Genomic DNA, 13,660 nt, shown 5'->3' on the forward strand with positions numbered 1-13,660 from the left:
GGACCCGAACAATGGGCCGGGGGGGCGGGGCTCCGGGCGGGGCCGCGGCGCCTTTAAGGCTCCCGCTCGCCGTGACGTCAGCGTCGTGACGTGTCGCCGTCGCTCCACCCCCACCCCCAGCTCTGCAGCCGCAGCCATGGAGGCGGTGAGCGCGGGGAGCCGGCGGGGAGCGGGAGCCCGGGGGGGCGCGAGCCCGGGGGGGGTGGGAGCACCCGGCGGCCGGGCGCGGGGGGGGGGGGGACCCGGGCGTCCGGGCCGGGCGGCGAGGAGCCGGGACGCCGGGGTCCCGGCGGGGCTGGCGGTTGACCCACCCCCGCCCCCAGGAGCAGCTGCCGGAGGCGCTGGAGGCCGCCGCAGACGCAGGGGACGCAGGTGAGATGGGGGCACAGCCCCCCGCCCCCACTCCTCCTCCCAGCCCCCAGCCCCTCCCCCTACTCATCTCCCCCCCCCCCCCAGGGCAGCCCCCCATGGGCCAGGGCCCCCCCCCAGAGCCCTCCGCCCTCCTCTGCCCTGCCGAGGCAGGGGCCAGTGGGGACGAGGTGGCACCGAGGACCCAGGTGTCTGGGAGCAACAAAGAGCCCGAGGCTGAGAGCAGCCCCGCAGCCGGCGCCAGCCCCGGGGGCAGGGGGCTGCCAGGTGAGGGGCTGCGGGTCGGGGGTCGGGAGTGGGGGGCGCCGGCAGGGCTGGGGGCCGGGGCTGCGGGTCGGGAGTGGGGGGCACCGGTAGGGCTGGAGAGGGAAGGGAGCCAACTCCTGGGGACACCTGGGTCCTTGGCCCCATTCTCACTCCCTTCCCCCCCGGTAGGCCACGCTGCCAAGACCCTGCCGTCACCGCCAGTGGGGCCCGGGGGGCCCCCGAGCCGGGCCAAGATGTCACTGACCGGGGCAGGGAAGTCGCCCCCCTCGGTGCAGAGCTTGGCCATGCGGTTGCTAAGCCTGCCGGGTGCTGGCCCTGCCCCCAGCATGGGCCCCGCCCCTGCTGAGGCCCCGCCTTTGGCACCCCCAAGCCCGGAGCCCAAGCCCAAGGTGCACCGGGCCCGCAAGACCATGGCCAAGCCCGGCAACGGACAGGTGGGTGCCAAAATGCCTGGGTTTCCTCTGGAGGTGGGGGTCCCTTTGCCACATGGGTTCCTTCCCTAGCCTGTTCTTTGTGGGTGGGGGGGTCTCCCAGATGCCTGGGCTCTTCCCAGGGGTTCTGCGGTGGGATGGGGGGCAGGGGTCCCAGATGCATGTGTCCCATTTGTGGGATACATTTGGCTGGGTGTGGGGGGCAAGGGCTGGCAGAGGTTGGGGGGTGCCCCAGATGCTTGGGTCCCAGCCTGCTGCCCCCCCCAGGTGCCAGAGAAGCGCGTCTCCGAGATGCTGCACTTCCGCGTCTCCGACGATCTCCGTAGCATCGAGGAGCCAGGTATCTGGGTTGCGGGTCGGGAATGAGGGGTACTAGTGGGGCTGGGGGGGCTGCAGGTTGGAAGTGAGGGACACCGTGAGAGTGGCTGCCACCTCCCTCATGCCTTTGTATCCCCCCAGAACCCGCCAAGCGCCGGAAACTGGACTACGGCCCTGAGTCCCTGCACAAGCGCCTGCCGCCCACCTTGCCCCGTGCCAGCACTGAGGTACCTGCCCCATATGCCTGGGTCCCCTGAACCCTGTCCCCAGGCACCTGGTTGCCTTCCCTTCCACTGCATCCTGGACACCTGGGTTACCTACTCCTGACCCCACCGCTGCAATGTCTGGATCCTTTTTCCCTTGATTTTTCCCCTTCTTTCCTCATAGACACCTGGGTTTCCTTCTTCTGACACCCTCCCCTTGCACCTGAGCTCCCTACCTGGGAGCTCTCCCTCTTGGGCGCCTGGGTCCCCGTCCAGCTGGGAGCCTGGGCCGAGCTCTGACCCCCCCGCCCATTGCCCCCCAGATCACGGTGACGGAGGAGATGGCAGCACGGCCATTGGGGCCAGCGGGCGAGGATCGGGGCCCCGATGAGTGGGAGGCCGAGGTGGGAGCCGACTTCAGCCTCTTCTACGACAGCTACTCAGTGGATGGGCACAATGACTCGGACAGCAAGGTGGGGGCGCGGGGGCTGGGCTGGGCATAACAGGGACAGGAGCTGTGGATGGCTCTGGGGGACGGTGTCAGGCTAGGCCTGGACACCTGGATTCACCATGCTGGGCCCCACCCGCAGTCAGAGGCGGATGGGGCTGGGGAGCAGTTGAGTGAAGAGGAGGAGGAGGAGGAAGAGGAGGACGAGGAAGAGGAAGAGGAGGAAGACGATGAGGACGACGATGATGAGGATGAAGAGTCCGGGAACACCTCAGATAGGGTGAGGCCCTGGTGGGGTCGAGGTCACCAGGGGTGGAGCGGTGTACTCCAGAGCTGAGGCTGGATGGGGTCAGAGATAGGGAGGAGGGGCCTGGGGAGTGGGCTCAAGGGCTTAGATTGCGTGTGGATATGGGGTCAGAGGTCAGGCCTGAGCTCAGCAAAGGTCAGGGCTCAGAGTCTGGGGTGCATGGCCTGTGAGGGTGGGAGTCAAAGGCCTAGCATGGGAGCTTGGGTGTGCAGAGGTCAGAGACCACAGCTGAGGGTTTGGTTTGTGGAGTGTTGGAGACTTAAGGGGAGAGCGTGGCTGGGGTCACAGGGCACAGGTCAGGATGGGGTGGGCATTGGAGGTGGGGGAACTTCAGGGATTATGAGAGGGCCTGGGGGCTGTGGGTTGGGTGTGAGGGGCTTGGGGAGGGCAGGGGGCTGTGGACTGGGAGTGAGGGGCACCAGCAGGGCTGGGGGGTTGCCTCACCTGACCTGCCCCCCAGAGCGCATCAAGCACCAAGCGGAAGGCGCGGAAGCGCTGGAAGAGCGACAGCCCCTGGGTGAAGCCGTCACGCAAACGCAAGCGCAAGGACCCCCGCCCCAAGGACCCCCGAGGTGGGGGGGAGGGTTCTGGGTGTTCTGGGGAATGTTAGGAGGGGACTGGGGAGGGGGAGGATCCTAGGGGGGTTCTGGGTGCAGTGCCCCTGGCAGGGGATTTGGGGGGGGTCTCAGGATGGGAAAGTCAGATGCTGGGGGGCCCCCAAGAACTCAAATATCCCTCCTCTCCCCCCAGGTGTGAACGGGGGGCCGGCGCCAGGCCAGGGCGACTACACAGAGCTGCCCCTTGGCTGCCTGGAGCTGCCGAATGAGGGAGCCCTGTCCCCGCCCCATGCAGGTGAGACCCACCCCCATACCTCCCCCTTGCTGCTGCAGGACCTCCTGCAGCCTCCCACAGAGAAGGGTAGCAGCATCAGGACCTTCATGATATCCTACCCCCCTTCTCTTTGCCCTGTGGCTTCGCCCCCTCACCCATGCTCTTGCTTTGTGTGGCTCTGCTCCCTTTGTCACCACTTTCCTCTGGCCCCGCCCCCAGGGGTGTCAAACGAGACAAGCTCGCTGGAGACAGAGCGCTGCGAGGAGCTGCCCCTCTGCTCCTGCCGCATGGAGGCCCCCAAGATCGAGCGTCTTGGCCCAGCAGCCCGCGCCCATTGCATGGCCACGGAGAGCGTGGACGGGCAGGTGAGACTCCATCCCCCTGGAGTGAGGCCAGGCAGAGCAGGGGGCGGGGCAGTGAGGAGAAGGGAGGGGCTATGTGGCTGGCAGTAGGGCAGGAGGATGAGTGATGTGGGAGGGGTTGGGGGTGGGGTTATGGAGATGTGCTGGAGTGGGTGGAGGTTTGGGTGGAGCTGAGGGCTGTGCAGATTGAGCTGGTGGGGGTGGGGCCAGGGGGTGGGAGTGTGGCTGGGTGCTGGAGGTGTGGGATATGCAAATGAGGTGGGAAGGGGGCTGATGGGGTGGGTCTGGTGGGGCTATGCAGATGCAGGGGAAGTGGGCTGCAGCGAGTGGATTGGGGTGGGGCTATGCAGATGAGGTGTGGTGGAGGCTGTGGGGGTGGATCTGGGGACAGGGCTATGCAGATGAGCCCTGGCAGGGGCAGATCAGTGGAGTTGTGAACATGACCTGGGGGCGGGGCTATATAGATAAAGGTTTCCTGCGGTGTGGACACGGGAAGAGAATCTGCCCCGGTTAGATATTGGAAGAGGTGTGGGTATGCATATGAGAGTGGGACTATGTTAAGGAAGCACCCAATGAAGGGAGGGACCTCTGGTGGAAGAGGGGGTGTGGCTATGGGGTAGAGGTAGGGCTGGGGCCAGCCAAGGTTGTGGTTTGGGGCTGTGGGCAGAAGACAAGAGCGGGGCGGCCTTGCTGATGCAGAGGTGTGGGCGGGGTGGGAAGGATCCCAGGCATCTAAGCTGACCCCTCCCCACCCTGTCCCCAGTTGAGCGGCTGCAACAGCAGCATCCTGAAGCGTGAGACGATGCGGCCATCCAGCCGTGTGCCCCTGATGGTCCTGTGCGAGACCCACCGCGCCCGCATGGTCAAGCACCACTGCTGCCCTGGCTGCGGCTACTTCTGCACCGCCGTGAGTGCGGAGTGGACAGGGGACTGTGGGTTGGGACTGAGGGGCACCAGGGGAGCTGCAGGTCAGGAGTGAGGGGCCAGGCTGAATCCCCCACCCACCCACCCAGGGCACGTTCCTGGAGTGTCACCCTGACTTCCGCATCACCCACCGCTTCCACAAGAGCTGCGTCTCCACCCTCAACGGCCTCGTCTTCTGCCCGCACTGTGGTGAGGATGCTTCTGAGGCCCAGGAGATCACCATTGCCCGGGCTGACACCTCCACGCCCGCCCCCGCACCCCGGCCCCCTGGCCACGAGCCCCCCCGCGCTGACTCCACCCAACCCAGGTATACCCTGCAGCTGGGCTGGGCGTCAGGAGTGAGGGGCACTAGCAGGGCTGGGGGGAGCTGAGGGTTGGGAGTGAGGGGGGGCTGCAGGGCAGGAGGCTGTGGGTTGGGAGTGGGGGGCACTGGCAGGGCTGGGGGGCTACTGAGGTGAGTTCTGAGCTGGGGGGCAGAAGCTTTGTGGGGTTTGGTGGAAGGAGCCTTCTGTCTCACTGACTCCGCCCCACTGTGGCCTGACTCCGCCCTGTGTTGCCCTGGCAGCGCACGGATGCGGGGCCAGGGTGAGGGGCGGGCGGCGCCCCCAGACCCGCGGGCCGACGCCATCGACAGCTCGGGAGGCCCAGTGCTGCCCCTGCCCTCCGGCGCTGCTCTCTCAGCCCTGGGCCTGGCCCCAGGGCTCGGGCGTGAGCAGCTGGAGAAGGCCCTAGTCGTGCAGGAGTCTGAGAGGTGAGTGCTCCGCCCCCTTTTTGAGGCCGTGCCCATGATGAAAAGAGAGGAGTACGTCCTGGGGACCTATGTATGTAGGCTGCACTCCTGATGTGGAGGGAGGGGAGTATATATGCCCCACCCCTTCTGAGTTGGGAGGTGCATAGGCTCCGCCTTTGACTGGTGAGGCTCTGCCCCTTGAATGGGGGTGTTTAGGCCCCGCCCCATAGCACCTCCTGGTGGAGCAGGCGTTGCTCATCCCCCCCCCCCCCAACTTGTCTGTCCATCTGGGCCACGCACTGATCCAGTCCCCTTTCCCATGTCTGTCTGGCAGACGCAAGAAGCTGCGTTTCCACCCACGCCAGCTCTACCTCTCGGTGAAGCAGGGGGAGCTGCAGAAGGTTGTGCTCATGCTGCGTGAGTGTTCAGGGCAGGTGCAGGCCTGGGAGGGTCTCCCTGTGGTCCCAGGGACAAACCCTTGGGGGGGTTTGTCCCTGGTGTGGGCAGCTAGGGCATGGATCCCCCCATTCCAGGGGGTGGCTTGAGGGAGGGACAGTGACTCTGTTCTGTGCTTGTCTGACCCTGATTTCCCCCCCCCAGTGGACAACCTGGACCCCAACTTCCAGACTGACCAGCAGAGCAAGCGCACCCCACTGCATGCTGCCGCCCAGAAGGGCTTCTTGGAGATCTGTCACGTGCTGCTCCAGGTGGGCGGTGGAGACTGGTCTGGGGGCGAGGCTTAGTTCTGGGGACCAGATCTGAGCATGGAGGGACTGATGTGGGGGGCTGGCAGGCTATGTGTAGGAAGAAAGGGGTAGGGCTTGGTTTGAGGGGGGGAGGCTGAGGAGTAGGGGAAGCAAGGGGTGGGTCCTGGGTGGGGTTAGCTGCTTGAGGGGGTGGGGCCTTTATGCTATGGCAGTAGGGCGGTGCCTATGGCAACTAGATGGGAGGTCTAGGGGGGCTGGAGTGATGAAGAGGAGGAGCCTGGCTACTATGAGAGGGGCTGGGAGTGGGGGAGGAGCTGGGCTTTAACCCTGTCCTCCCTGGGGCAGGCGGGCGCCAACATCAATGCGGTGGACAAGACGCGTCGGACGCCACTGATGGAGGCCGTGGCCAACAATCACGTGGAGGCCGCACGTTATATGGTGCGCCGCGGCGGCTGCGTCTACAGCAAGGTTAGGGATGTCCAGTGCCCCTTTGGTGGGCAGGACATGGATATGGGGCGGGGAGAAATAGTCCTGTGGTTGAGGGGAAGCGGAGGAATATGGTGGGGCTGTGGAGTTTGGAAGATAAATAGTTCCTCTGTCTAGGGCAGATGGAGAGGTGTGGGGAATAGAGCAATAATTCTTCTGTGTAGAGCAGGTGGAAGGATATACAGGATGTGAGATTTTAGAGAGAAATAGTTCCTTAGTGGGGTGTAGGTGGAGGGATGGGGGGAATTGGGGGTTTGAAGGTAAAAAGTTGTCCTGTGCTGGGTGGGTGGAGGGAGACAGGATTTGGAGCATGGGGAAGTGGTTCCCTATGTAGGGCAGGTGGCAGAAAGCAGAGTGTGGAGTTCAATGGCAAGCAGGTGGAGGGATACAGGGAGAGCATAAGTAGTAGAAAGTCTTTTAGGGGAGAACATGGAGTGTATAAAATAGTCCCTGGACAGAGGGATGCATGTGGGAGTTCAGGGTGGGGTTGGTGGAAGGACACATGGGCTTCAGTGATGGGGAGGCTGGTGGCAGGATACATGAGGGTGCATGGAGAGTTCATGGAGGAGGGGGGCGGTAGAACGTGGGGCTCAGCGAGGTGGGGGGCTGGTGAAGGGATGTGTGAGGGATTAAGGGGCAGTTGGCAGAGGGATACGTGGGGTCAGTGGGGTGGGTTGGAAGAGGGCTGTACGGAGAGTAATGGGGCTTCGGTGTGGGGGTTGACAGGGAGGGATATGTTGGGTGTGGAGGCGGGATACATGGGGTCGGTGGCAGGGTATGCAGAGGGATACATGGAGGGTGATGGGGTTTCAGTGGGGGAGGGCGGGCACAGGGATACATGTGGGTGACAGGGCTGTGGTATAGTTAGACCCATGCAGCTGGGCTTAATTGGGGGTTGGGGGAGGGATTTGTGGGGCAAGTGCTGATCTGCGTGGGTGGAAGGACACATTAAATAGGCCCTACCCCCCAGGAAGAGGACGGCTCCACCTGCCTGCACCACGCAGCCAAGAATGGCAACCTGGAGATGGTCGACCTGCTGCTTTCCACCGGCCAGGTCGACGTCAATGCTCAGGTGGGACCCTGGTGTCCAGGGTGGGGGGCATGGGGCGGGGGGGTTGGAGGCGGCATGCTGACCTATTGACTGACTCCCCAGGACAATGGCGGCTGGACCCCCATCATCTGGGCGGCCGAGCACAAGCACATCGACGTCATCCGCATGCTGCTGACCCGCGGTGCCGACGTCACCCTCACAGACAACGTGAGCCCCCCGGGCTGCCTATACTGCTTCCCCTTTGTTTGTGTGGCATCCTGGGGAATCCTTGTACTGGCTGGTTTTGGGGTCCCCTGCATTGGGAGTCTTGGGGATCCTCTCTCCCTTGGGAGGTTTGGGGGTCCTGGTGGGGGTCCAAGCCACCCTTGCCTCTCAAAAGGTATTTGGGGTCTTGTCTTGGGGTCCCCATTATGCTTGGGGTCTGGGTCTCCTGTGCTGGGGGTTTTGGGGTCCCCTTGCTCCTGCCTTTAGGAGTTCAGGTTCCCCCAGGATAAGGGTATTGAGTGTCCCCTATGCTCCTGGGGGCTTTGGGGTCCCCTGTGCTTGGGGTTTTGGGATACACTGCTCCTCTGTGTGGAGAGACTACGGTGCCCTGTGCTGGTACGTTGAGGATCCCTTTGGGCTCCTAGACTTATGGGAATCCCAAACACTCTGCTCTTGGATTGGGGGGGGGGTTCTGTAGGGGTTTCTGGGTGTCATGCTCCTGGATTTGGGGGTTCAGTGCTCCTAAGCTGGGTATTTCAGGGTCCCCCAGTGCTGGGATTTTGGGACACCCTTGTGCTTCTGGATTTGAGAGCTCACAGCCCCTGAGCTTGGGACTTGGGTGTCAGGGATTCCTGTGTGTGGAGGATTTAGGGTCTCTTGTCCTCCAAGTTTGGGGTCCCCTGGATTTGGCAGCTCAGAGGACCTGAGCAGCAGAGTTCAGGGTTTTCCTGCTCCTGCTTTGAGGGGTTCAGGTCCCCACCAGGTGGGGGATCTCGGAGTCCCATTTGTGCTGTGATTCTAAGGGGGCCTCATTCCTGGATTTGGGGGTTCAGTGTCCTGAGCTGGGAGGCTTGGGGTCCCCCTGCTCCTAGATTTGGGGTTCAGCATCTCAGCTGGGGATTTGGGGGTGCCACCATACCAGCTCCCTTTCTTCCTGTGTGTAAGGGTCCGGGTGCCACATGCAAGCTTCAGGGTCACCCCAAGTTGGGGGAGTTCTGACTGCAGGAGTTCAGGCCTCCTGGTGACCCCCACCCCCATACCTCCCTTCTGCTGTAGGAGGAGAACATCTGCCTGCACTGGGCCTCGTTCACGGGCAGTGCTGCCATTGCTGAGGTGCTGCTCAATGCCCGCTGTGACCTGCACGCAGTCAACTGCCACGGCGACACGCCACTGCACATCGCCGCCCGTGAGAGCTACCGCGACTGCGTCACGTGAGTGATGCGTGTGTGGGGATACCAGGGTGGCGGGGGCAAGAGGGACACTGCTTCACGTAGGCTTTTGTGAGAGCTAGCATGGTTGCATTACACAAGCATCGCGCGTGTGTGGGGACGGGTAGAGGAGGAGACACGTGTGCAGGGATATGGGGGTGGGAGGGACACTGCTGCATGTGGGTGCTTGTGAGAGCTACCACAGTTGTTACATGAGTATCACATATGGGGGGGGAACACATGTACAGGGACAGGAGGGTGGGAGGGGCACTGCTGCACATGAGCATTTGTGAGAGCTGCGTTACACAAGTAACACGTGTGTGTGGACACAGCACATGTATGCTGGGAGATGGGGGGGGTAGGGAACATGTCACTGCCACCGCTCTTGAGACTTTGTCACGTATGCAGTGCATGCATTTAGGGAGCATGCGTGTGTGGGGACATGGGGATTTGAAGGATGTCTGGGTTCATTTCCTGCTGGCAGTCCAGATGCCTGGCTTCAATCCTGGTTTGGGATGGGTGGGTGCTAGGGGCCCATACGCCTGGGTTCTCTGGGAAGGGAGTTAGGGTCTGGGAGCAGGAGGGGGGTGGATGGGAGCCCGGACACCTGGAGTCTTTGTGGGGGAAGTGGGAGCTGGGGAGTGATAGCAGGTGGCACAGAGAGCCCAGATACCTGGGTGCCTTTCATGCTGGGAGCCCAGATGCCTGGATTCAATCCCAATTTGGGATGAAGGGACATTGGGAGCCCAAATGCTTGGGTTCTCTAGGATGTCAGCGGGGTGGGGCTGGGAGCCCTGCTGTCTGGGTTCTGCAGCAGGGCAGGGGGCCTAGATGCCTGGATCCCTGGCCTGACCCCCTGCCCTGCCCTGCCCTGCAGACTGTTCCTGTCGCGGGGGGCCGACACAGAGCTGCGCAACAAGGAGGGCGACTCCCCGCTGGACCTGACGTTGGAGCACTCGGATGTGTGGGTGGCATTGCAGCTCAATCGCAAGATCCGCCAGGGGGCGGCCTCGCGTGGCCTGCGTACTGAGCGCATCATCAGCAGGTGGGCGGGGCAGCAGGGGGTAGGGGAAGGGAGGGGAAGGGGGTGGAGCCTGGACATAAAGGGCACCATCAGCAAATGGGTGGGTATGGGGCCAGGACCCAGGTGCCAGCGTTCCACAGGTGCATCTGTGCGCCCCACACACTTGGATCATGTTCGTGCATCTATGTGTGTATGAGCTTGTGTGGCCCAGACACCTGGGTCCCCTGCATGCACCTGCATGAGCATGGTTGGGATACTTGGGTTCCTTCTGTATGCGTGCGTATGCAGGGCTGGACACTTGAGTCCTGTGTGTGTCTATGGCTGGAGCCTGGATGCCTGGGTCCTGTATGTGTGCATGGCCTGGGCACTTGGGTCCTGTGTCTGCGTGTGCGTGTGGCCTGGATGTCTAGGTTCTGTGCCTTGGTGTGTGTGCATGTGTGACCTGGATGCCTGGGTCCTGTGTATGTGTGAGAGACCCAGACACCTAAGTTGTGTGTGCGTGGGGCCTGGAAGCCTAGGTCCCTCTTGTGCTGGGAGCCCTGTATGCCTGGGCCCCTCACACCCCCCCCATACGGTGGCAGGGACGTGGCGCGGGGCTACGAGAACGTGCCGATCCCATGCGTGAACGCAGTGGACGATGAGCCCTGCCCCAGTGACTACAAGTACATCGCTGAGAACTGTGAGACCTCGGCCATGAGCATCGACCGCAACATCACCCACCTCCAGGTGCCGAGGGGGTCCCTGGGTCACCTGCCACCCCCACCTGCTCTGTCGGGAGGGGGTGGAGATGTCTGCTCCTTCTGGGTGCCTATGGGGGCCAGCACCTCCCTGCTGTAGATGGGGTGGGGGCGGGGGGAAGTGCTTGAATACCCTCGTTGCACTGCTCACCAGGCCTTCACTGCACCCCCAGTATCCTACAGTGTCCTGCTCCCACCCCCAAGAGGAGCAGCTGTAGGGCTTCCCAGGCTCTGAAGGGGCAGGGGGGCTAGAAGGGCATCCCTTTCTCCCTGGGGCTATAGGGTGGGGGCCTGACCTTGACCCCTGCTGCCCCCCCGAGGGAGGGACCCAGGCATCCGGGGCCGGCTGACCAGCATCTGTCTGCCCGTGCCCAGCACTGCACCTGCCAGGATGACTGCTCCTCCAGCAACTGCCTCTGCGGCCAGCTCAGCATCCGCTGCTGGTACGACAAGGTGAGCCCCACCCCCAGTCCCTGGGGAGTGGATGCACTATCAAGGGTGAGGAGTGGGGTCGGGTGTACACTGGTAGTGGTGGGGGGAGAATACCAGTAATGGGGCTACAGGTTGTGAGTCAGGCCCTGGGGGGGGGGGGGGGGGACACTGTGGGTTAGGAGTGAGGGGTACTGTAGGGTGTGGGAGGGGGCAGGGCCTGGGATGACATGACCCTCCTTCCACCCCCAGGACGGGCGGTTGCTGCAGGAGTTCAACAAGATAGAGCCACCGCTGATCTTCGAGTGCAACCAGGCCTGCGCCTGCTGGAGGACCTGCAAGAACCGCGTCGTGCAGAGCGGCATCCGGTTGGGACCCAGGCGTCTGGGAGTAGCCAAGGGGCGGGTGGGGGCAGAGCTTCAGTGAGGTTGGGGGACCCAGGTGTCTGGGGATGGTGGGGGGAGGGGGTGTCAGTGAGGCTGGGACACCCAGGTGTCGGGATGGTGGGGGGAGGGGGTGTCAGTGAGGCTGGGTGTCTGAGTGGCAGTACTGACCCCGTCTCCCCGCAGGGTGCGGCTCCAGCTCTACCGCACAGCCAAGATGGGTTGGGGGGTGCGGGCACTGCAGGCCATCCCGCAGGGCACCTTCATCTGCGAGTGAGTCTTGGGGGCCTGATCCAGGCCTGATCTTTGGGGGGGGGGCATGGTGTTCCTCCTGATCTGCAGCCCCCCCCCCCCCCCCCCCCGAACCCCATGGCTGCCCATCCTGACCCAAGGCCTCAAAAACCCCACCCGTGCCCCTCACTCCCAACCCGCAGTCCCCTGCCCCCATCACAGCTCTCCCTCGTTGGGGGTGGGGTGGAAATTACTTGGAAGTTTCCCACAATGCACCTGTGCCGTTGCACCGCCTGGCAGATACGTGGGGGAGCTGATCTCGGATGCAGAGGCCGACGTGCGGGAGGATGACTCCTACCTGTTCGACTTGGATAATAAGGTGGGGTGGTGGGCTCTGCCGCCTGGCTTCTCAGAAGGATTGGAGGAGCTGGGAGCCCAGCACCTGGGTTTCCTGCAGGTTGGGAGTCCAGGCTGGGGGATGAAAGGGGAGGGTGGGGTACTGGGTCCCCCGACGCCTGGGTTCCAGTGCCCTGTCTGCCCGTCCACCAGGATGGCGAGGTGTACTGCATTGACGCGCGCTACTACGGCAACGTGAGCCGGTTCATCAACCACTTGTGTGACCCCAACATCATCCCCGTGCGTGTGTTCATGCTGCACCAGGACCTGCGCTTCCCCCGCATCGCCTTCTTCAGCAGCCGCCACATCCGAGCCGGCGAGGAGCTGGGGTGCGCTGTGCTGGGGGCAGGGCTGGGGTCCAGGCTAGGAGCCTGGGTGGGAGGGGCTAGGAGAAGTGGGTGGAGCCGTGGCAGGTGCCTGGGGGCAGGTGGGGGCATGGAGTAAGGGGGTGGGGCCAGCTCTGGGGGCTGCTGTGGAGCTAGGATGATGGGTAGGGGCAGGTGATGTGGGTGGAGCTAGGATGGGGGTGTGCACTAGGTGGGGGGGGTCTAGGGGGGAGCCTGGGGCAGATGTGGGAGGTCTGGGCAGGGCTAGGATGAGTGGATGGAGCCAGGGGATATGGGCAGGACTAGGAATTGGGCTTGGTTGAGTAGGTGGAGCTAGGGGCCAATGGGTGGAGGCTTTTGTGAGGGCTAGGCAGAACCCACCTAGGGCCCCAGCAGATTCCACCCCCCCGCCTGGGCAACAGGCTCTGTGGGTGAGGCTGGCTGACCCTGCCCCCTGGCCTAGGTTCGACTATGGGGACCGGTTCTGGGACATCAAGAGCAAGTACTTCACGTGCCAGTGCGGGTCGGAGAAGTGCAAGCACTCGGCTGAGGCGCTGGCCCTGGAGCAGAGCCGCCTGGCACGCCTCGATGCCCCCCATGACCTGCTGCCTGACCTGCCTGCCCTGCCCCTGCCCGCGCCCTGAGCCCTTGTGCGACGGGGGCACTTCCGTTCGTTCCTCATACACGGGGGGACCTCCTCTGCTCCCCGGCCTGCTGGGAGACAGGGCTCAACCTGGGCCCTGGTGCGAGGCCTTGGGGCCAAGGGCGTGCTCCTGGCCCCTGGTGCATCCTTCTTGTGCAAATGGGTGGGACCTCGTGCCTGGGCCCACCCGTTTGCCTTAGGGGAGGGGGCCTTGTGCGATGCCTTGGGGGAGAGGGAGTGCCCCTGGGCCCTTGCCCTATGGCCTCATGCAAGGAGGCTAGGGTTGCTGTCATGTGGACAGTCTGGTTGTTGTCTGTCTGCTATTGATACAAACCTGGATGCCTTTATGTCCTCTATTTTTCTCTTGAAGAGAAAAGTAAAGGCATCAGGTTTTGTAGCACGAGGACAGAGTAGCAGAAAACAAATGCTGCCGATACCGGCCACGCTGGAGGCGACCCCTTCCCCGTGCCCCCTCGTCTGAGAGCCTTAACCCCCTCCCCTTTTGTTGCCACAAAGGAACCAATAAACTTTGCTTTGATACAAACTGCCTGGCCCAGGCCTGGCTTCTTTCTCCTTTTATTTTTATTTTCTGCGAGGTGGGGGGTAGCAGGACTCCTGAGTCCTGTTGGGGGGGAGGGGTGTCCT

The 13,660-nt window shown here is 63.5% G+C and overlaps 1 protein-coding gene across 1 annotated transcript; it reads left to right on the top strand.

The window, feature by feature from the left end:
- Positions 1 to 79: 79 nt before the first annotated feature.
- EHMT2 (euchromatic histone lysine methyltransferase 2) lies at positions 80 to 13,559 on the top strand. The gene is made up of 28 exons (XM_059715235.1): positions 80 to 145; positions 324 to 372; positions 457 to 636; positions 805 to 1,070; positions 1,335 to 1,407; positions 1,527 to 1,612; positions 1,912 to 2,061; positions 2,179 to 2,316; positions 2,804 to 2,915; positions 3,094 to 3,195; positions 3,394 to 3,539; positions 4,300 to 4,443; positions 4,550 to 4,767; positions 5,026 to 5,211; positions 5,525 to 5,607; positions 5,791 to 5,897; positions 6,243 to 6,365; positions 7,354 to 7,455; positions 7,537 to 7,641; positions 8,695 to 8,849; positions 9,724 to 9,891; positions 10,452 to 10,596; positions 10,983 to 11,060; positions 11,289 to 11,404; positions 11,606 to 11,692; positions 11,951 to 12,029; positions 12,200 to 12,375; positions 12,836 to 13,559. The coding sequence occupies exons 1-28, from the start codon at positions 137 to 139 to the stop codon at positions 13,014 to 13,016; spliced, it is 3,564 nt and encodes a 1,187-aa protein (XP_059571218.1). The 5' UTR covers positions 80 to 136; the 3' UTR covers positions 13,017 to 13,559.
- The last annotated feature ends 101 nt before the right edge of the window (positions 13,560 to 13,660 follow it).

This window comes from Alligator mississippiensis, chromosome 11, assembly GCF_030867095.1.
Source record: "Alligator mississippiensis isolate rAllMis1 chromosome 11, rAllMis1, whole genome shotgun sequence".
Classification (NCBI taxonomy): Eukaryota; Metazoa; Chordata; order Crocodylia; family Alligatoridae; genus Alligator; species Alligator mississippiensis.